Raw genomic sequence first — 23,911 nt, 5'->3', positions numbered from 1 at the left:
CACACATACTTCCTTCGTCATAGAATACGGATTTTACGCTTTTGGAAGTAAGTCCAACTTAGCTATTAGGTATCTTATTACTACACTGTATTCAAATACAGAAATATGTAAACAGGCAGAATACGGCGCTGCAGTTGGGAACGCCTATACAGGGTGGTCCATTGATCGTGACTGGGACAAATATCTCACGAAATAAGCGTCAAACGAAAAAACTACAAAGAACGAAGCTTGAATGGGGAAACCAGATGGCGCTGTGGTTAGCCCGCTAGATGGCGCTGCCATATGTCGCCAAGGCGTGGTATGTCGCCCAGTTGTTGACTGCCCCGAAACTTCTGGGTGATTCGATTATGAAAGCAGTGTACTGGATGCTGTGGACACTCCATCTTCAAAGTGTGAAACACCACCTGCGTCCTTGATAGATCACTTGGAGGACTGAGATTGATCGACTTCCGACGGAAGTGCACAGCACCGAACAGCAAAGCTACAAACCGACGATCCGAATGGGACAACAGCAGCCATATTGGATCGATACCGGCCTCAGTCACAGCGCGCTCCAATTTCAATAGCGGGCGTCCCTTTTAAGATATCCTACGTCAGGGAATTTTTACCTCGCACGCAGGCTACAGACCGGAATACGTCGGTTCGACGGATCTATGAAGCTCTCCTAGGCTGTCCACCAGCGCACAAAGTGGAAATACAGATACCAACGGTCGCCTGGAAGCAGGTATGGGCTAATATCAACAACCCATTCCTGCCATCGGACATCATTTTGCTGTGGTACAGAGTAGTCAATGACTCCTTTCCGACTAAGCAGCGACTAGCAGACATTCACTTTTGTCAGACGAACGAATGCACCCAGTGTGGAGATGCTGACACCAGAGACCACCGTATAGTGTCGCTACGTGTGGAGAGTATGGGAGTTATGCCGATTGATGGTGGGGCTTATCAACCAAACTGCACCTTCCTGTGTGACACGAACGTGGATTCTCTTTCCTGACTTTAAACTCCACCCAAGAACGAAGAGCAACGCTGTGGCCTGGCTACACTATTTTTGAGCTACAACAGAGTGACGCCGTGCAGTACATGGCCTACCTATGGGAAGGGTCATCAACGACTGAACCATTCACCGAAGTACAACGAACATTTTGTAAATGGAATGAAATTTTCACTCTACAGCGGAGTGTGCGCTGATATGAAACTTCCTGGCAGATTAAAACTGTGTGCCGGACCGAGACTGGAACTCGGGACCTATGCCGAGTTCGAGTCTCGGTCCGGCACATAGTTTTAATCTGCCAGGAAGTTTCATTTCGTAAATAATTTATCAGTTGCGTTATTGTATGGTTTTCATAGGATGTTTCAGTAGTTACAGTGATATCTTTGCTAGAAGTATCCATTTATTTCCTATTTTTCAAAAAATTTTCCATTTTCTTTTACCTAATTACATGATACAATTATTTCAGTTTGTTTAAATTTCACAACTCATACACATTTGTATTACTATTGTTATCAAAAGCACTCTGTGAAAAACTTGTAACACATTTCAATTGTTTTTGTTTTCACTCTGTTTTCTTTAAAAGATTTCGATTCTGTATAATATTGACCTGCTACTCATAATTAAATTTCTGTTCATGTATTGTTCTAAAGATGTTACGTTATAATGATGTAATGTTAATAAATAAATAAATAACAAAAAACGCATATCAACTGCGTTTTTTAAAAATAGGAACCCCATTTTTACTACATATTCGTGTAGTACCTATAGAAATACGAATGTTTTAGTTGGACCACTTTTTTCGCTTTGTGATAGTGGCGCTGTAATAGTCACAAACATGTGGCATACAATTTAGACGAACAGTTGGTAACAGGTAGGTTTTTTAAAATAAAAATGCAGAACGTAGGTACGTTTGAACATTTTATTTCGGTTGTTCCAATGTGATATATGTATCTTTGTGAACTTATCATTTCTCAGAACGCATGCTGTTACGGCGTGATTACCTGTAAATACCACATTAATGCAATAAATCTCAAAATGATGTCCATCAACCTCAATGCATTTGGCAGTCGTGTAACGACATTCCTCTCAACAGCGAGTAATTCGCCTTCCGTAATGTTCGCACATGCATTGACAATGCGCTGGCGCATGTTGTCAGGCGTTGACGGTGGATCACAATAGCAAATATCCTTCATCTTTCCCCACAGAAAGAAATCCGGAGACGTCAGATCCGGTGAAGACCAATCCACCTGTCATGAAATATGCTATTCAATACCGCTTCAACCACACGCGAGCTATGTGCCGGACATCCATCATGTTGGAAGTACATCGCCATTCTGTCATGTAGTGAAACATCTTTTAGTAACAGCGGTAGAACATTACGTAGGAAATCAGCACACATTGCACCATTTAGATTGCCATCGATAAAATGGGGGCCAATTATCCTTCCTCCCATAATGCCACACCATACATTAACCCGCCAAAGTCGCTGATGTTCCACTTGTCGCAGCCATCGTGGATTTCTCGTTGCCCAATAGTCCATATTATGCCGGTTTACGTTACCGCTGTTGGTGGATGACGCTTCGTCGCTAAATAGAACGCGTGCAAAAAATCTGTCATCGTCTCGTAATTTCTCTTGTGCCCAGTGGCAGAACTGTACACGACGTTCAAGGTCGTCGCCATGCAATTCCCGGTGCATAGAAATATGGTACGGGTGCAATCGATGTTGATATAGCATTCTCAACACCGACGTTTTTGAGATTCCCGATTCTCGCGCAATTTGTCTGCTACTGATGTGCGGATTAGCCACGACAGCAGCTAAAACACCTACTTGGGCATCATCATTTGTTGCAGGTCGTGATTGACGTTTCACATGTGGCTGAACACTTCCTGTTTCCTTAAATAACATAACTATCAGGCGAACGGTCCGGGCACTTGGATGTTGTCCAGGATACCGAGCAGCATACATAGCACACGCCCATTGGACATTTTGATCACAATAGCCATACATCAACACGATATCGAACTTTTCCGCAATTGGTAAACGGTCCATTTTAACTCGGGTGATGTATCACGAAGCAAATACCGTCCGCACTGGCGGAATGTTACGTGATACTACGTACTTACACGTTTGTGACTATTACAGCGCCATCTACCACAAAGCGAAAAAGTGGCCCAGCTAAAACGTTCATATTTCTTTACGTACTACACGAATATGTAATAAAAAATAGGGGGTTCCTATTTAGAAAAACGCAGTCGACATCCGTTTGAACTATGGCAGCGCCATCTAGCGGGTCAACCATAGCGCCATCTGGTTTCCCCCTTCTAGCTAGACGAGTTTCGTTCTTTGCAGTTGTTGCGTTTGATGCTTATTTCGTGAGATATTTGGCCTGGTCACTATCGATGGACCACCCTGTATAAGACAACATTTGTCTGGCGCAGTTACTAGGTCAGTTACTGCTGCTACAATGGCAGGTTATCAAGATTCATGTGAGTTTGAATGCAGTCTAATAGTCGGCGCACGAGCGATGGGACACAGCATCTCCGAGGTAGCGATGAAGTGGGATTTTCCCGTATGACCGTTTCACGAGAGTACCGTGAGTATCAGGAATCCAGTAAAACACCAAATCTCCGACGTCGTTGCGGCCGGAAGAAGAGCGTGCAAGAATGGGACCAAGGACGACTGAAGATAATCGTTCAACCAGACAGAAGTTCAGCCCTTCCGCATACTGCTGCAGATTTCATTGCTGGGCCATCAACAACTGTCAGCGTGCGAACCATTCAACGAAACATCTGTATGGGCTTTGGGAGCCGAAGGCCCACTCGTGTACCCTTGACTGCATTGCACAAAGCTTTACGCCTCGACTGGGCCCGTCAACACCGATATTGGACTGCTGACTGGAAACATGTTGCCTAGGCGGACGAGTCTCGTTTTAAAATAGAATCGAGCGGATGGACGTGTACGGGTATGGAGACAATCTCACGAATCCATAGACCATTCATGTCAGCAGGGGATTGTTCAAGCTGTTGGACCCTCTGTAATGTTGTGGGGCCTGTGTAGTTGGAGGGATGTGGGACCTCTGATACGTCTAAATACAATTCTGACAGATGACACGTACGCAAGCATCTCTCTGATCACCTGCATCCATTCATGTGCGTTTTGCATTCCCACGGACTTGGGCAGTTTCAGCAGGACAGTACGGCACCCCATATATCCAGAACTGCAAGAAAGTGGCTTCAGGAATACTCTTCTGAATAAACACTTCCACTGGCCGTCAAACCCCCAGTGATGAAATTATTGAGCATATCTGTGATGTCTTGCGACGTGCTGTTCAGAAGAGATCTCCACTCCCTTGTACTCATTCAGATTTATGGACAGCACTGCGGGATTCATGGTGTAAATTCTCTCCAGCACTACTCGAGACATCAGCCGAGTCCATGCCACGTCATGTTGCGGCACTTCTGCATGCCCGCGGGGACCGTACACGATATTAACCAGGTGTACCAGTTCATTTGGCTCTTCAGTGTATAGTACTGTAAATGGAATTTAGATGAGAGGGGGCGTTCAGTAAGTAGTGCAACAAATTTTTTCTCGCCAAATTTCGACTGAAAAAATGCGGAATTTGTTGCGGGACATCTTGGAATATTTCCTCTTGCGCTCCTGTAGTTTCAGGAAGTTCAGAAGTTCAGTGCTAAACGTGATCTTCAAAACGGTGCCTGTAATGCAAAGCGTTGCAAGCAGCGAGCTGTCATTCAGTATTTTTTGCCGGAAAATCAGAGCATCGCAGATATTAATTGGCGCTTGCATGATGTCCATGGAGATCTGGCAGTGAACAAAAGCACGGCGAGTCGTTGGGTGGGGGGGGGGGTCTGCATCATCGCAACAAGGTCACGTAAACATGTCCGATTTCTCTCGTGCCGACCGGCCCCACGCAGCTGTGACTCCTGCAATGTTGGAACATGCGGACACTATTATTCGCGATGATCGACGGATCGCAAACAAACACCTCATTTCTCACCTCGACATCTCTGTTAGTAGTACTGACACACTCGTCCACCAGTAGTGAGTGCCCGCTGGGTTTTTTTCCGCCCAATAGAAGACCATACAGAACAATGAGGGACCATGTGTGCGGAATTGCTTGCGCGTTAAAATTGGAAATTGGTGGTAAGAGCCTTTTTGACCATACTGCTGAGGTCATCGGTCCCTAAGCTTACACACAAATTAATCTACCTTACGCTAAAGACAACACACAGACCCATGCCCGAGGGAGAACTCGAACCTCAGACGGGGGCAGTCGCACAATCCGTAACAAGGCGCTTGAGGCCGCACGGCTACGCCTTGCGGCTCTTGCGCGCTACGAAGGTGATCGTAACAATCTTTTTGTCGTACATCATCACGGGCGATGACACATGGATTCATCACTTCGACCCGGAAACAAAACGGAAATCCATGCTGTGGCGCCACTTCACCTCTCCTTTGCAGAAAAGGTTCAAAGCCGCTCCCTCAGCCGGTAACGTCATGACGACGGTCTTCTGGTAATCTGAACGGGTTGTTCTGTTTTGTGTCCTCCCTCGTGGTGCAACGATTAGCTCTGAAGGGTGTCGTGCTACTCTCAGGACACTTAAGAAACAACTTCAGCGTCTTCGTCGTCACAGAAATGCAAAGGAACTTCTCCAAGACATCGCAAGGCCTCGCACAAGTCTGCACTCCCGAGAGGAGCTCGGAAAACTTCATTGGATTATTTTCATCACGAGCCTCAAAGCGCGGATCTCGCACCTTCCGACTTCCATCTGTTTGGGCCAGTGTACGATTCGTTCCGTCAGAAGCATTACGTGGATGATAGGGAGGTTATTGATGGAGGAAGACTTTGGCTCCGACGTCGACCAGTAGAGCTGTACCATGCGGGCCTACAGCCCCTCCCAGTAAGGTGGCGTAAGGCTGTCGCATTGAACAGAGATAATTTGAAAAATAGTGTTTTGTAGCCAAAAGAGTGGGGGAATAATATGGTGTATTGGAATCCTGAATAATACTAATCTGTTTTTGGGGAAAAAAGTGTTTTATTACTTACTGAATGCCCCTCGTATACTAATGTATTAAGAGCCATCAAAGTTTTTGTTAATCATAGTTTAGCTACATAGTTTTTATTTAAAAATCGTGTGCGATGGTAGCCTGTGCAAAGACTAGTTGTGCTGTGTTTGTCGCGATGTTGAGACGTAAAGTGAAAATGCCTAACGCTGCTTTCTGCTTCGTAGTGAAACATGCGCGCGGGACACAGTTAAAAAGGGGCGAGAAACGGGTCGTTCTTTATGTTTTCCGCAAGATTACAGAGAAAATTGGGTTTAAAGGTTTTAGAGAAACTGTGTTTACTAAATATAAGGCTTCTGCATATGCGTGGGTTAATCTGGACATTGGAGTCCGGTAATCGTGAATTATGTGGGTCGCTGTTTCGAATGCTGCTATGACCTTTATCGTTCACTTCGAAAACCTACATCATTTAAATATGAAATTCAGCAACTGTATGATAAATAACACATACTTGATTATAATTATTTTATGAAAATTCCCTGTCTTTTTGTTTCTAATCACAGACCTCACGAAAATTTCGGTTTTCATTGCAAATATTAATTGTTAAATATGAGTGGTTTATGAAAGAATGTTAACAGAGATTGTTTAAGTTAAGAAAACATTACACAAATTTTTGGACGGAATATGGGAAATAAAATACTTTTTATTTGTGCTATTATTTTATACCATATATGTGGTCTCACACGAGCCACAGTTATAAGCGTCGTGGAAACACGACAAACAATTTTCACAGCATCGAACAAACTGCACATTGCACTGCATTTCAGCAATTGCCGCCGTACCACTGCAATCTTAACCGATTAGAACTGATCTGGAGCCAAGTTAAGGGATTTGTCGCGACAAATAACAAATCATTTAAGGTTCCAGAAGTACCGGAACTGATACGCGAAGCTCTGTCACACGTCACTGCCGAACATTGGCGAAATGCGAACGCAATAGCACGTCTTGAAAGAAGAAGAGAAAACGCGGTCTTTTGGGTAGCTTGCTGCATTCTGTTGTTGATCGCCACGTTATCAACGTAGCAATGACAATTCCAGTATTGAAATGTATTCCTCGGATGCGGATGTGGAAGGATTTCAGAGACTACGATACGACTGATTGTAAATAGTACCTTCAGTGGTTTCAGTATTCAGCTATATGGTGAAGTCCCTGCTGTTCACTTTTACGTCACTCACAGCTCACGCAGAAAAATTGCTCTTTGTTTAAGCTAGGAATTTTTATCACTCTTGTTTCTATAATACTATTTTAGCTAAGAACGATAGTGTTTTACGTTTTCCGTCTGGTCACCTAAGAAACGTATTGCCAGAGTTTTGCCGTATCTTATTTCATTGCGTTCAAAAATATCGTATCACTGCAGGGTAGCTGGACTAGCTGGCTGGCCAGTGCTGTCCAAATTTAATGCTCCGGTAAAGCTGTTGCCCCTTATCATCGCTGAGTCGTTGTGCGTGTAACGTACAGCGTAAACAATATTCTTTATTATCGTACTTGACTTATGTAACAGAGACAGCTTGGCTTCTGCCCCACTGAAACGAAATCCAATGAGGTTTCAGCACGCGTGGAAGAATACGTGCCGGCTGGTGTGGCCGTGCGGTTCTAGGCGCTTCAGTCTGGAACCGCGTGACCGCTACGGTCGCAGGTTCGAATCCTGCCTCGGGCATGGATGTGTGTGATGTTCTTAGGTTAGTTAGGTTTAACTAGTTCTAAGTTCTAGGGGACTGATGACCTCATAAGTTAAGTCCCATAGTGCTCAGAGCCATTTGAACCATTTTTTGAAGAATACGTAGTATAATATAATAAGTAGAAAATAACTAAGACGAAGGTAAGGGATTGCAGAACACAAAAATGGAAGGGATTGGAGATGTTTAAAAGGAAACGTTGAGGAGACTGGTGCTGGACTATCTTGGACAACAATTCCGTAAGACCTGCCCGTCCGTGTTACAGATCCGATTGTCCCTCATGAGTTGTCGTCTTGATTAGTTATTTGGTAAGACATTAGGATTTCCAGAACACGTTTCTTTGAAACTTGAAAGGACTCCTCGGCAGCTCTTGAACGCCTTGTCCCACGATCACCAGCTGCACAGGGTGTGGCTGTACCGATGCACTGTCCAGTCACATTACAGTGATCACCTGCCAAAAGGATGGATTATCACCTTTTACAGCGTAGACCACTGCGAGACGCGCAGGAATAGTACCGACAGGGATGGGAGTAATGCCGGCCCCAATGCCGTGGCCAAATGCGCTAGGTTTCTCGGTTGAGGATCATCCATGGCCGGCCGGGGTGGCCGAGCGGTTCTAGGCGCTACAGTCTGGAACCGTGCGACCGCTACGGTCGCAGGTTCGAATCCTGCCTCGGGCATGGGTGTGTGTGATGTCGTTAGGTTAGTTAGGTTTGAGTAGTTCTAAGTTCTAGGGGACTGATGACCTCAGATGTTAAGTCGCATAGCGCTCAGAGCCATTTGAACAATTTGATCATCCATGGCGCGAACAGCGCGATAGAGGTCGTCCCACAAATTCTCGGTTGGGTATAAGTCTGGGGAATTTGGTGGCCAGGGGAGTACGGTGACCTGGTCCTGATGTCTTTGAACCACACACAAACAGTGCAAGCTGTGTGACACGTTGGATTATCCCGCTGGTAGATGCCCTCGTGCCGAGGAAAAACAAACTGCGTACAGGGGTGGACATGGTCACCAAGGATAGCCGCATACTTGTGTTGATCCATTGTGCCTTCGTGAAGATATCAGTCAGGTAGTGACAGGAAAACATTCCCCATCGCACAACGCTCCCTCCTCCGGCCTGGACCCTTCCGACGATTGTGGCAGTGTGTTTGCTTTCAAACGTTTCACGCTGTACTCGCCAACAGCCATCTGTCCGGTGGAGCATAAAACGTGATTCTTCTCAGAAGACCACCTATCGCCAGTTGCGGTACTGGCGTGCAATTCCCAGCCTTCGTCGCCACCGAACAGCAATCACCATGGGTGCATGATCTGGAGGTCCAGTGCAGAAACGTTCGCTGAACGGTGGTTGAGGAGATACTGTTGATAGCCCTTGGTTCATCTGGGCGGTCAGATGTTCAGAAGTTGCATGTCTATTCTCCCGTACACATCTCCGCAGCCGTCGTTGACCCCTTTAATCTATCGCCCGTTGTGCACCACAGTTGCTTCGGTGCCGGTTTTGGATAGCGCCCTTTTGCCACGCACGGTATGCTTTAACCACGACGGCACTCCCATAGTTTGTATGGTGGCAATAATTTCGCACCTTACAAGCACTCATCCAAATACTTTGCAGTGAGCTACAACCAAATTAGATATCATTTGATAAGTTGTACATCGTATATATGAATATTTAAAGGAGACTCACATTGTCACGTACGCTTTGTAAATAATTGTTAACGCTTATTGCATGAAAGGTGACGGAGTGTCGTCCGCAGCTCGTGGTCGTGCGGTAGCGTTCTCGCTTCCCACGCCCGGGTTCCCGGGTTCGATTCCCGGCGGGGTCAGGGATTTTCTCTGCCTCGTGATGACTGGGTGTTGTGTGCTGTACTTAGGTTAGTTAGGTTTAAGTACTTCTAAGTTCTAGGGGACTGGTGACCATAGATGTTAAGTCCCATAGTGCTCAGAGCCATTTGAACCATTTGACGGAGTGTCTTTATTAACAGAACGGCGTAATGAATGATTGCCTGTACTAGTAGAGGTTGGAACGCCAGTGGAGGTGAAACGGCAGGCAGAACTCAAGCTCTGGGTGGAAGGCCCGCACAGGTGTTGGTCCTGCTTAAACACAGGAAGTGCGCTAGACGGACGTCGTGGCATCTGAGCTCAGGAGCACATTAGGGTGACGGGCAACCGCTATTGTAGTAGGGGCCAGAAGGATAACTGGATAATACTTCCGAACTTTGCAAATCTTGACGCAGATGACAGGAACGAAGAAGCGGCACCTCGGAAACCACGCAGGCTGGGTTATTTCCAAGAATTTTTACTCAGAAGCGCACCTTTGTACGAGTATAGTTTTTTACTCGCAAACACTCCGCGCTGGACAACAAAAGACTAAAATGTGGTTGGTCAGCGTTCGGAAGAATCTGTGGAGGGGAGAATATGATTCGCCTTCTGAGTTACGAGGGAGGGGAGCTGAGCTTTGCTGGGAAGCCAACGGTGGAGAGAAGAGGTCTTCCGTTTTGAGAGCCCGTGTGTGACGGTCGGTTGATATCAGCTTTGTTGATACAAACGGACTTGCTGTCTTTGATCTCAGGAGAGTTTATAGTTAGTACAGTTAGGTACTGTACTGTTGCGAACCTATTCGATTCTGGACCTCACCTCTGGGTTGGGAGTCGTCGTTGAGTACGTAGCGTTCACTAATTGAGAGCACTTCCTCTGCCTATACTTCTTTGAGACGTTATGTGAACTCCGTCCTTGTGGCTAGGAGTTCGCTTTTCTCGTCTGTAGAACACAGAGAGGAGAAGACAGTATTAGAGTACAGGGTGATTCAAAAAGAATACCACAACTTTAAGAATTTAAAACTCTGCAACGACAAAAGGCAGAGCTAAGCACTATCTGTCGGCGAATTAAGGGAGCTATAAAGTTTCATTTAGTTGTACACTTGTTCGCTTGAGGCGCTGTTGACTAGGCGTCAGCGTCAGTTGATGCTAAGATGGCGACCGCTCAACAGAAAGCTTTTGTGTTATTGAGTACGGCAGAAGTGAATCGACGACAGTTGTTCAGCGTGCATTTCGAACGAAGTATGGTGTTAAACCTCCTGATAGGTGGTGTATTAAACGTTGGTATAAACAGTTTACAGAGAATGGGTGTTTGTGCAAAGGGAAAAGTTCTGGACGGCCGAGAACGAGTGATGAAAATGTAGCACGCATCCAGCAAGCATTTGGTCGCAGCCCAGGAAAATCGACTCGCAGAGCTAGCAGAGAGCTGCAAATTCCACAATCAACTGTATGGAGAGTCCTACGAAAAAGGTTGGTTATGAAACCTGAACGTCAACTACCCGAGGCGATGGATCGGCCGCCAGGCAGCCCGTGACAGAGCACTTCATCACTGGCCTCCAAGAAGCCCTGATCTTACCCCCTGCGATTTTTTCTTATGGGGGTATGTTAAGGATATGGTGTTTCGGCCACCTCTCCCAGCCACCATTGATGATTTGAGACGAGAAATAACAGCTGCTATCCAAACTGTTACGCCTGATATGCTACAGAGAGTGTGGAACGAGTTGGAGTATCGGGTTCATATTGCTCGTGTGTCTGGAGGGGGCCATACTGAACATCTCTGAACTTGTTTTTGATTAAAAAAAACCTTTTTAAATACTCTTTGTAATGATGTATAACAGAAGGTTATATTATGTTTCTTTCATTAAATACACATTTTTAAAGTTGTGGTATTCTTTTTGAATCACCCTGTATATTAGTCAGAGGACCGCCTTCTGCCGTCCTAGTGTTTGAAAGAGTTTATTTGTGGATGGAGTTCTTCCATCGTCGCAGACGAGTAGGAGAACCATGGACGCACCGGACGCAGTACATACGCTGATATCGCAAATTGCTTCGGCTTATTAGGGCTGTAGAAGCTAAACAGTTGTGATCACGTTAGCTTCTTTCCACTGAGGTTCCACACCACCGTAGATCATCTTTGAAAGCAGTGTCGCATAGTGTTTGGTACGTAGATGATGTCAGTCATTTCACGTTATTGAAATTAGATCGTGCAGTCAAAATAAGAGGCAGAATTGGGCAATTGATTAGTAATTTTACCTAGGAAATGTAAACTTTGTAATATAATTTTTTTAAAATCTACAATAAATATATAAGCAGGAACAACGTTTATCATTTAGTAGTATTAGTTGCCTTAATCATTCATTTATGTTTAGGTTATAATTCATATGTTAAAGTCCATTAAGAGATCCTAAGATCTGCTTCAGGGGGTAGCCAGACAGGGCCAAATCTTCATTTTAGCGTTTATTATTTTCTGTTGCGCACATGTATTTTACACCCGCCTGGAGTACCATCTTGGAAGTTCACAAACTTAGCCGTTTCGGAAATGCTTCCACCCTTGTGCCGAAAGCCGACGATCACGCCCTTTGGACGCTCCGTGTCCGCATTACTACAGCGACTGCACTGTTCTCCGCGCCCCTCTGACACGCTTTGTATACCGGGTGATCAAAAAGTCAGTATAAATTTGAAAACTGAATAAATCACGGAATAATGTAGATAGAGAGGTACAAATTGACGCACATGCTTCGAATGACATGGGGTTTTATTAGAGCCAAAAAAATACAAAAGTTCAAAAAATGTCCGACAGATGGCGCCTCATCTGATAAGAACTGCAATAATTAGTATAAAAAAGTAAGCCAAACCAAAGATGATGTTCTTTACAGGAAATGCTCAATATGTCCACAATCATTCCTCAACAACAGCTGTAGTCGAGGAATAATGTTGTGAACAGCACTGTAAAGCATGTCCGGAGTTATGGTGAGGCATTGGCGTCGGATGTTGTCTTTCAGCATCCCTAGAGATGTCGGTCGATCACGATACACTTGCGACTTCAGGTAACCCCAAAGCCAATAATCGCACGGACTGAGGTCTGGGGGACCTGGGGGGCCAAGCGTGACGAAAGTGGCGGCTGAGCACACGATCATCACCAAACGACGCGCGCAAGAGATCTTTCACGCGTCTAGCAATATGGGGTGGAGCGCCATCCTGAATAAACATCGTACGTTCCAGCAGGTGTCTATCAGCCAGGCTGGGGATGATGAGATTCTGTAACATATCGGCGTACCCCTCACCCGTCACGGTAGCAGTTACAAAACCAGAATCACGCATTTCCTCGAAGAAAAAAGGCCCGATAACGGTAGATGTGGTAAATCCAACCCATAACGTGACTTTCTCGTCGTGCAATGGAGTTTCTACGACAGTTCTAGGATTTTCGGTAGCCCAAATTCTGCAGTTGTGGGCGTTGACAGACCCTCGGAGCGTGAAATGAGCTTCGTCGGTCCACAACACGTTACTCAACCAATCGTCATCTTCCGCCATCTTTTGAAACGCCCACACCGCAAATGCCCTCCGCTTCACTAAATCACCAGGTAACAGTTCATGATGCCGATGGATTTTGTACGGATAGCATCGGAAAGTACGCCTAAGTGCCAACCAAACAGTAGCGTATGGAATGCCGGTGCGACGTGCGACTGCACGAGCGCTGACTTCCCCGTGCATAGACGAAACCGCTACAGTCTCCATTTCTTCCTGAACTGTCTCAGCAACATTACGCCTTGTGCTCGGTCGGCCACTACGGGGTCTATCGCCTAAACAAACCGTGGCTTGGAACTTCGAAATCATTCTCACCACAGCTGCATTTGTCAACGGACCTTTACCCGTTCGAATCCCCTTCCTATGGCAAATAAGATCGTAACGCTGAACTAGCACATTCCCCATTCTGATAACACAGCTTCACTAAAAGCGCCTTTCAGGTGACGTCAACATGCTGCGACTGCTGGCGCATCTGATTCTCTCTCAATACAGCTCCTTTTATACACGATTGTCATGCGCAGTCACTGACGTTTTGCTGTCCAGCGCCATCTGTCAAACATTTTGTGAACTGTTTTTTTTCGGTTCTAATAATGAGGGGGGTGCGATGGGGAGGTTCCCTTGTTAGTAAAACACGGTGTTCTTCCTATAAACACACGGATTGATGACTGCATTACTTAAATGGCAACAACAGGAAAAAATTTCCAGTTCTTATGGAAACACCAGACTGTGGATGGTTTGGCCGTTTAAACCTAATGTGTATCATTAATGGAATGACATGCCTACAAAATTTTGTTGTACACGTGAGTGTTACGTTTTGCTTTGTTTGCAGAGCTACGTGTTCCAAACATGTGATAAAGAATTGCTAGCAAGAGAATTAAAAATGCGAAATTCTGACTTTACATCTGAAACAGAAGTTGGAAAGACAACGACGCCGTGATTAATATGCAAGACTGCTGCCTGTGCGATAAGATTGTGTGGAAGCAGTAGGCGGACCTCTTATCTGCGAGTACTGAGAGGAGATAACTCAAGAGATCCTGAGTGGACTTCGTGATGACATTTGTAATTATAGACGACCAGTGCTACAGAATCTTAATGTTTCTTGTGTGTCATCACAGCGCAGAGGAATTTAATTTCTATTTTTCTGTTTGCTTGGCAGAGCTTGCGAGAGAGACGTTGGTGTTAGTAGCTAAAGAACAATGAGAACGGAAATGACAAAGCGTGTTAGCCGGAGAAGGCCGTGATTTCGAAGTACGCTTGCCTGAAGTTTCAGGGAATTTCTTCCCTCCCTGTGGATAGCAGATAACTTATCCGTAGAGAGCACACTAGTGTGTAGAACGCCCAGAATCACGCGATTTGGTGATCACGATTATCGATGTAGGGGTTATTTTATGAGGTCTGTAATTTTAAAAAACAATAAACATTCGTCGGTGAAACTGTGGGTCTGTATTTTTGTCGCCTCGCCATGGCGTTATAGCAGTTGGGTCAGGAGAGGCAAATTAACTGTTCAGTATTGCTGACATTATATAAGTGGAAAGTTTAAAGAAAACCGAACATATGTATATTCACGGGTACTAATTTAACAATCGTATAACATGAATTGGAGGGAAGACCTTTTTCTTTTTACAAATGACAGCAAAAGATGTTTAAGAGCCGGCCGAGGTGGTCGTGCGGTTCTAGGCGCTCCAGTCCGGAGCCGCGCTGCTGCTACGGTCACAGATTCGAATTCTGCCTCGGGCATGGGTGTGCGTGATGTTCTTAGGTTAGTTAGGTTTAAGTAGTTCTAAGTTCTAGGGGACTGGTGACCACAGCAGTTAAGTCCCATAGTGCTCAGAGCCATTTTTGATGTTTAAGAACAGGATGGAATTATGTGACAATTTACGCACCATATTTGTTTTTCGTTGTCAAATGCTACATGGGTCTTAATATGGACCGCTGTTATTGTTTCGGTCACCGACACTAACAGCGCAGGATTGATGCAGTTGTCAAGTTGTGGAATTAGGCAGCTACACTCATCATTCCTGCATAACAGCCGCATCGTTAGCATCATGTACAATCCACATAATCCGCAATCCACCCAATTCTTTACCACTCTGTTTCCCCTTTCCTATTCCAGTCGCAAGTGGTTCACGGACAGAACGATTGTTTTGTAAGCATTCGTGTGGGATCGAAACACTCTACATCACACAGACAGAGAGCTGTATCATACCACTCTTCGGACTGCATACTACAACATCAACGTGGTGTCGCTAATTCCAGAGAACAAAATGTTATATCGACAGTGGACGCTGAAAATGCTGTCTATTCCACTGTGCTTTTCTGATTTGTATTGGTGGGTCGTCAGCTGCAGTGAGCTTTCGACGCTAACTAGTTTCGTTCTTAGTTTCTCCATGTTGTTGCAAACTTCCATTTATTTTGAATTGTGTAGTTGCAGTGAGCCCAAATAATGCCTCCTCATCATCTCTCTCATGCGGTGGCCAGCGATAACAGAAAGCAATAGGTTTGTTTATAAATAAATAAATCTTCTGCTACCAGTCACGATTTTCTTTATTTTACTATTCGCACGACGCGTTTCGAGAAATAATTCCCATTTTCAAGTGCGTTTTTTTTTATGTGTGTTAAGCCATTTCTTTTGATGTTGTCAGTGTGTGTGTGTGTCTGCTTCATTTTGTTGACTTTTACTGTAATACATAAGAAACGCGATTTTTAGTTGGGTATCAATTCTTTCTGTGAGGTTAGTGGCTAAAGTTTGAGAACAATTTGTACTTACAGTTTTCTAATGGTCCATTTGTGTAGAAAGTCACACACACTTAACATCACACACAACTTGTACATTTTACACATCGAAAATATCTTATATAAACAAAACAGTTACAAAGATCTTCTTATAGGTAGTTCAGAGAGATAACATTATAGGTCTTCCACAGATTATGATACGTTTTTGTACAGAGGTTAATTTATCTTTGCAATTTGGCTCATGAATTACTTATACTGATTTTACAATTGTGCTTATTTCTATGTTTTACTATTTTTATTTAAGTATGTTATCGAAACATCTGAAGAAATTCACTGATTCACTTTCAAGTTTTTCATTTAATATTTTATCTTCATATTTTCTGTAATGTGAATATATCTCCAGTTCTTCAAGCAAATCCATTTTATGTCCTTCATTTAGTCGGTGGAGTACTTTGACATTTTGCTCTATTTTTCCAAATGGGTGTTCTGTATTATGTATGTGTGTTGCTATTGCTGATGTAGTGTGTTTGTTGTGTGTGTATGCTCTAATGTGCTCTGTGTACCTGGCGTTGATATTTCGGCCTGCTTGTCCTATGTAGAACTTGGAGCATTCCTGGCATGTTACCTTGTATATTCCAGAGTCTGAATATGGATCATGATTACATTTTATATTATGTATTAGTTTTTGGTGTAGTTTATTGGATGTAGAAAACCCAATTTTTACTCTGTGATTTTTGAAAATATTTGCAATCTTCTGTGGTATATTGCCTATGTATGGAATGCTAGATATATATTTGTTTTTCTCTTTTTCTTCTGTGGTGCAGTTTGTACCTGGGTTTCTCTTCACTTTGTCTAAGATTGTGTCAACCATGGAAGCATTGTAACCATTGGCAACTGCAATATTTTTCACTGTGTTTATTTCTTGTTGCATACTTTCTTGGTTCAATGGTATTTTTGTTGCCCTATGCAGCATTGACCTGTAAGCTGCCTGTTTATGAATATTTGGGTGACATGAGGTTGCAGGGATTGTGGTGTCAGTCATTGTGTTTTTCCTATAAATTTTGAATGTGCATGTGTTGTTGTGTCTTGTAATATTTAGGTCCAGAAAGTTGATACTTTTATTTTGCTCATGTTCCACTGTAAATTTGATTTTCTCATTTAGATTATTGAAATGATTAAGAATGTCTGTGATGTCTTTGGTATCTCCTTTCACTAACAGTAGTGTGTCATCTACATATCTCCTATAAAATTCTATTTTCCTTACGCAAGGTTCTTGGCTGTCATATAATTTTTGTTCTAAGTGATTTATGTATATGTCAGCTATGGTACCGGATATACATGATCCCATTGCTAGGCCATCTGGTTGCTTATAAATGTTGTCATTAAAGGTAAAGTACTTGTAACTTAGGGTTAGCTGAAGGAGTTCCATAAATTCGACAATCTCTGTGTATGAAAGTTTCTTGTGTTGCAAAAGGTTCTTTTGTATTACTGTTAGAGCTTCTTGTATGGGTATGTTTGAATAAAGGTTGGTGATGTCAAGTGATATAAATACGTCCCGTGGTCAACTCTATAAACAGCCCAGCATACAAACTGTCTCAAAAACTGAATAACATACTGGTGAAAAATTATACATATGAAACAACATATTACATAAAAAACAGCATGATTCTAGCCAAAGAACTAAGAACCAGAAAGCTCCCCCAAGATGCACAGTTTCGAAACGCGTCGTGCGAATAGTAAAATAAAGAAAATCGTGACTGGTAGCAGAAGATTTATTTATTGATAAACAAACCTATTGTATCTACAGTCGCAGGCTTTCAAAAACCATTTTTAATGGATCAAATCAGATAACAGAAAGCGTTGGTTTGTTTTTGGTTACAAATTAAATAATTTTTAAACCGGGATTTTAGGTGCCCATTCGACAGAGCGCTCGCAAATTAGCCTAGCCTGATGTTAGTTTTATCAATATGTATTAACGGGGACAGTGAAAACACTAACAAGGGAACCTCCCCATCGTACCCCCATCAGATTTAGTTATAAGTTGGCACAGTGGATAGGCCTTGAAAAACTGAACACAGATCAATCGAGAAAACAGAAAGAAGTTGTGTGGAACTATGAAAAAAATAAGCAAAATATATAAACTGAGTAGTCCATGCGCAATTAGGCAACATCAAGGATATCTGACCTCAACAAATGAATGCAACAGTTTCACAGTCGCACAGTTTTCCCTGTGCTCTGCCAAAACGTATGGTTTTAACGTTTTCAAATTTTTCCATGTGTAGACCGTCAAATCCTGCATATGTCCAAGCAAATCTGAACATGTCCTGGAATTTTGGAGCGCGAAGTTGATTATGTGTGAGTGCCTGATCTTTGATAATTGTCTGAAAATAAAAAATTAAACTTTCCACTCGACGGAAGACTTGAAGCAAGGACCTCTCGTTCCACAGCTGCTCACGCTAACCACGGCGCTCCTGAGCTCACCCTCTCCTTGATGTTGTCTATCTTTCGCATAGACTACTCAGTTTGTATATTTTGCTTATTTTTTTACAGAGTTCCACACAACTTCTTCCTGTTTTATCGATCGATCTATGTTCAGTTTTTCAAGGCCTACCCACTGTGCCAACTTATAACTAAATCTGAGGGGGGTACGATGGGGAGGTTCCCTTGTTAGTGTTTTCACTGTCCCCGTTAATACATATTGATAAAACTAACATCAGGCTAGGCTAATTTGCGAGCGCTCTGTCGAATGGGCACCTAAAATCCCGGTTTAAAAATTGTTGCGATGTGGAGGTTCCCTTGTAAGAATAAACAGTGTATTGTGTGTGTATTGTGTAGTGAAACCGGGGACCTAGAAACGATGGAGAAGCTTCGTCCTGCTGTAGCCCTCAGTGGTTTATAACCCCACAACAGGAAAAGCAGGCCACCCAGCACACCGCCGCCCCACACCGAACTTAGGCTTATTGTGTGGTTCGGCCCCCAGTGGATACACCCACCCACCCCTCCCTCCCTCCCTTCCTTCGGGAACGCCTCATACCAGACGACTGTAACCCCAAATAATTCCGTGGTAGAGTATGTGGAGACAGCAATTGCCGACATAGTGTAACTGAGGTAGAATAAGGGGAACCAGCCCGCATTCTCCGAGGCAGATGGAAAACCACCTTAAAAACCATCCACAAGCTGTCCAGCACACCGGACCTCGACACAAATCCGCTGAGCAGATTCGTGCCAGGGACCGGCACGCCTTCCTATTCGGGAAGCAGCGCGTTAGACCGCGCGGCTAGCCGGGCGGGCTTAAGAATAAACAGTACTCCAGCAGCGATTCAGTGACGCTGCATGGCTGGGAGCAGCAGTGAGCGCGGGCCGGGGCGGTGCATTCGCTATGGAGTTCTGGTTATTCTTCGACTTTTATTGTCCTATGAATACATGTCGATAAAATGAATGGCGCACTAGACTAAATTGGGACTGCTCTATCGAGTGGGCAAACAAAATTGCGCTTTAAAAATAATTTTATTTGGAACGGGAGACAAACTGACGCTTTCCGTCGACACTGGGCGAAACATCGAAGACCTAATGAGCAGTATTTGGGTTGACTCCAGCTACGCAACGCAAAGGAGAAATTGGAGGTATCTGCTGAAACACCAGAGAAAAAGCGCCCGGCGACTCTTTAAGAGAGACAAGCCATATAGAGAATGAGAGCGGTCCTGTCACTGATCCCCAGCGCGCTCCTGACGACACCGTTGTCCCTGCACACTCCACTGAGGACAGCATACTGGATTCTAAGGACAACGGGGTGGGTTCCTTCATCCCTCATCATAATCGGTTGGTTGGTTTGGGGGAGGGCACCAAATAGCAGAAGTCCGCAGCTCGTGGTCGTGTGGTAGCGTTCTCGCTTCCCGCGCCCGGGTTCCCGGGTTCGATTCCCGGCGGGGTCAGGGGTGTTCTCTGCCTCGTGATGACTGGGTGTTGTGTGCTGTCCTTAGGTTAGTTAGGTTTAAGTAGTTCTAAGTTCTAGGGGACTGATGACCATAGATGTTAAGTACCATAGTGCTCAGAGGCATTTGAACCATTTTTGAACCAAGTAGCGAGGCCACTGGTCCCATTGGATTATGGAAGGATGGGGAAAGAAATCTGCCGTGCCCTTTCAACGGCACCATCCCAGTATTTGCCTGAAGCGATTTAGGGAAATCACGGGAACCTAAATCAGGTTTTGAAACGTTTGTAAGTAGGCTGTTTAGGTTTCTATGTTGGTAACGTCATGTAGCGCTCGGTATGAAAATCACTGACTGTGCTGTGTGCAGTCTGTGGCTGGTTTGCATTTTTGGAATTTGCTATTGTAGTGTTGGGCAGTTGGCTGTTAACAGCGGGTAGAGCACTTCCTTCCCCAAGATATTAATAGTATCTGACTCGCAAAGCGTTCTTAAAAACATTCAGTACAGTCGATGGAACAAAACAACCAACAATTATATCTTGCATGTGATATCTGAATATATTCGCTGTACACCCACGGGCCGGACGATCCATTTGTTGTGGGTACCTTCCCACTCTGGTATCCTCTATAATGACGAAGTTGATGCATTAGCCAAACAAGCGGCAACGTTAGGCACCGTCCTGGATCTGCACCTTCCTTATACAGACTACTTGCGTGAAGTCAAGGATCACGCAAGACAACAATGGCAGGAAATGTGGAACGTTTCTCAACAGACAAAAGGCGGTAATAACGCAGTGCTCCAACCTCGGATTCCTTCACAGCCGTGGTTCATGAGGACACATCTGGACCGATCTACGATTTCTACCATCATAAGACTCCGCTTCAATCATGCCTCTTTCCCACAACATCTACATCGGATCAACGTTTACGGTTCACCAGCATGTGAGTGTGATCCTGAGTCGGAAGCTGATGTCAACCACATCTTATTTATGTGCCCCAAATTTGACCGTGAACGGATGGTCTTTCTGAAGACATTGCTGAGTATGGGCTACCATCTTCCTCAATCAGCTTCTTCTCTTTTGTGTACTACAGACGTTCGTCTATATAATGTGATAGTTAACTTCATCATGAGTACTGGTTACAATCTGTAGGGTTTAATGGTGTACATCAATTATAAATATGTCTTCCAAATATGTCTTCCTGATGAAGATATTTCAGAATTGGTGTGAATTGTAAGCCAAGACACTTTTAATTATTTTCCAATTCAATTCAATTCAATTTTTAAAACATTATGTACAAAACTGTAACAGTTAAGCTTTTTATTCTTGTAAATATGCATTTCTGTATTTGTTTATTCAATTATGTGTACATTGTCACTATGTGTTGTCGATGGCTAAATTGAGTACACACTCAAAGGCAAAATAAAAGAAAAGAAAAAAGAAACAGCGCGTAGCGTTGCGCAGTTGGAGGTGAGCCGCCAGCAGTGGTGGATGTGGGGAGTGAGATGGCGGAATTTTGAGAGCGGATGATCTGGACGTGTGTCCATCAGAAAGAGTAAATTTGTAAGACTGGATTTCATGAACTGATATATATATTATAAATTTTGAACACTATTAAGGTAAATACATTGTTTGTTCTCTATCAAAATCTTTCATTTGCTAACTATACCTATCAGTAGTTAGTGCGTTCAGTAGTTAGAATATTTTATTTAGCCGGCAGTATTGGCGCTCGCCGTATTGCAGTAGTTCGAGAAACTAAGATTTTTGTGAGGTAAGTGATTCATGAAAGGCATAGGTTATTGTTAGTCAGGGCCATTCTTTTGTAGGGATTTTTGAAAGTCAGATTGCGTTGCGCTAAAAGTATTGTGTGTCAGTTTAGTGTTGATCAGAATAAGTAAAGATAGAAATGTCTGAGTACGTTCAGTTCTGCTCGGCTGTTTGAAAATCAAATAACGTAAGAGGTTTATCAGCACCATCAGTCATGAATTTTTCTAAGGTGACGTTTCACGTTGTCCTCCCGAATGTGAGCCCAGTGTGCTAACCACTGCTTCACCTCATCCCTCCTCATACTCGGTTGGTTGGTGTGGGGGAGAGGGCGCCAAATAGCGAGGTCGCTGGTCCCATTGGATTAGGGAAGGATGGGAAAGGAAATCGGCCGTGCCATTTCAAAGGAACCATCCCACTGCTGTTTCTTATTTATATAAATGATATGCCTTCTAGTATTACAGATGTTCCAAAAATACTTCTGTTTGCTGATGACACCACCTTGGTAGTGAAGGATCTTGTGTGTAATATTGAAACATTATCAAATAATGTAGTTCATGATATAAGTTCGTGGCTTGTGGAAAATAATTTGATGCTAAATCACAGTAAGACTCAGTTTTTACAGTTTCTAACTCACCATTCAACAAGAACCGAAATTTTGATCAGACAGAATGGGCATATTATAAGCGAGACGGAACAGTTCAAGTTCCTAGGCGTTCGGATTGATAGTAAGCTGTTGTGGAAAGCCCATGTCCAGGATCTTGTTCAGAAACTAAATGCTGCTTTATTTACCATTCGAACAGTATCTGAAATAAATGACACTTCAACACGAAAAGTAGTCTACTTCGCATATTTTCATACGCTTATGTCGTATGGTATTATTTTTTGGGGTAATTCTTCTGATTCAAAAAGGGTATTTTTGGCTCAAAAACGGGCTGTTCGAGCTATATGTGGTGTAAGTTCGAGAACCTCTTGTCGACCCCTATTCAGTAGTCTGGGAATTCTGACATTGCCCTCACAGTATATATTTTCTTTAATGTCGTTTGTTGTTAGCAATATTAGCCCATTCCCAAGAGTTAGCAGCTTTCACTCAGTTAATACTAGGCAGAAATCCAATCTGCATGTGGAATGCACTTCCTTGACTCTTGTGCAGAAGGGAGTGCAGTATTCTGGTGCATCCATTTTCAATAAGCTACCACAAGGACTCAAATCTTAGCAGTAGCCCAAACTCCTTTAAGTCTAATCTGAAGAGTTTCCTCATAGCTCTGTCGAGGAACTCCTGGAAGAGCTAAACAATTAAGCAAATTCCAGTGTTACATTGTTGATTTTCTTTATTTAAACTTAAGACTTGTCACCTGAATATGTTTTTTATATTTCATGTGTTTCTAATATCGTGTTATGATTTCATGTATTGACTCGTTCCATGACCATGGAGACTTCTGCTTAATTCGGTCCCACGGAACAATAAATAAATAAATAAATAAATAACCTCACTCGGTTAGCCGGCCGCGGTGGTCTCGCGGTTCTAGGCGCGGCAGTCCGGAACCGTGCGACTGCTACGGTCGCAGGTTCGAATCCTGCCTCGGGCATGGATGTGTGTGATGTCCTTAGGTTAGTTAGGTTTAAGTAGTTCTAAGTTCTAGGGGACTGATGACCACAGCAGTTGAGTCCCATAGTGCTCAGAGCCATTTGAACCAATCACTCGGTCCTCGTCATACTTCAAATTAATGTAATGCACATGTAACTTTAATACCTCTGACGATAGCGGCACACTGCCGAAACGCGGTAGTAAATATTACTAAAGTATTTATTATTTCGTAAGTTGACTGTTTTTGCTTTGGAAGCGAACGGCCGAATCGAGTGCGGTACCTGCGAGCCGATCATAGTGGCGCCGACCTTGTGCAGGTGCTTGAAGGCCCACTCGAACGGGTCGAGGCTGATGTAGAGCGCCTCGACCAGGATTTGCCCGTCGCGCAGCGGCGGCAGCTCCTGCTCCTCCTGCAGGCAGAAGTCTTCGGGCAGCGGCTCGGCGCCGAATGGGCGCGCGATCACCAGCTTGCGCGCTCCCGCCATCGCGGCCCGCGGCTGACTGAGCGCTGCCAGCTTCTGCCGTGTATCGCTCTGCACGTTACGTCAGCGAGAGGCGCCGACGCGGGCACGCCACAGCGTCTGCGACGCGCGCCGCTATTCACGTGTCGCGCGTCACCGTGATCCAGATGAACGAATCTGTACTGGCGTTGTCATCTCCAGCCTTACGCCGGAAATGCATATCCTACTATTTCCAGGAAATGAAGAAAACAGAAGAGATTTTAGCCAATGACCTGTCTGCATTCGACAATTACTTCAAAATCTGGAGACTCCAACCCAGTGTGAGTAAAACAGAAGTGTGTTGCTTCCA

General features: G+C 44.1%; 1 protein-coding gene across 1 annotated transcript in view; it reads right to left on the bottom strand.

Moving 5' to 3' along the window:
- Positions 1-23,586, bottom strand: part of LOC126456226 (prostaglandin reductase 1-like) — a 58,853-nt gene extending 35,267 nt beyond the window's left edge. Inside the window, exon 1 of the mRNA XM_050091982.1 lies at positions 23,383-23,586. Coding sequence (XP_049947939.1) covers positions 23,383-23,586 — 204 coding nt within the window. The remainder of the gene's footprint in view (positions 1-23,382) is intronic.
- Positions 23,587-23,911: the final 325 nt, after the last annotated feature.

The sequence above is a fragment of the Schistocerca serialis genome, chromosome 1 (genome assembly GCF_023864345.2).
Source record: "Schistocerca serialis cubense isolate TAMUIC-IGC-003099 chromosome 1, iqSchSeri2.2, whole genome shotgun sequence".
Lineage (NCBI taxonomy): Eukaryota > Metazoa > Arthropoda > Insecta > Orthoptera > Acrididae > Schistocerca > Schistocerca serialis.
This window is presented reverse-complemented; position numbering and strand designations above follow the sequence as displayed.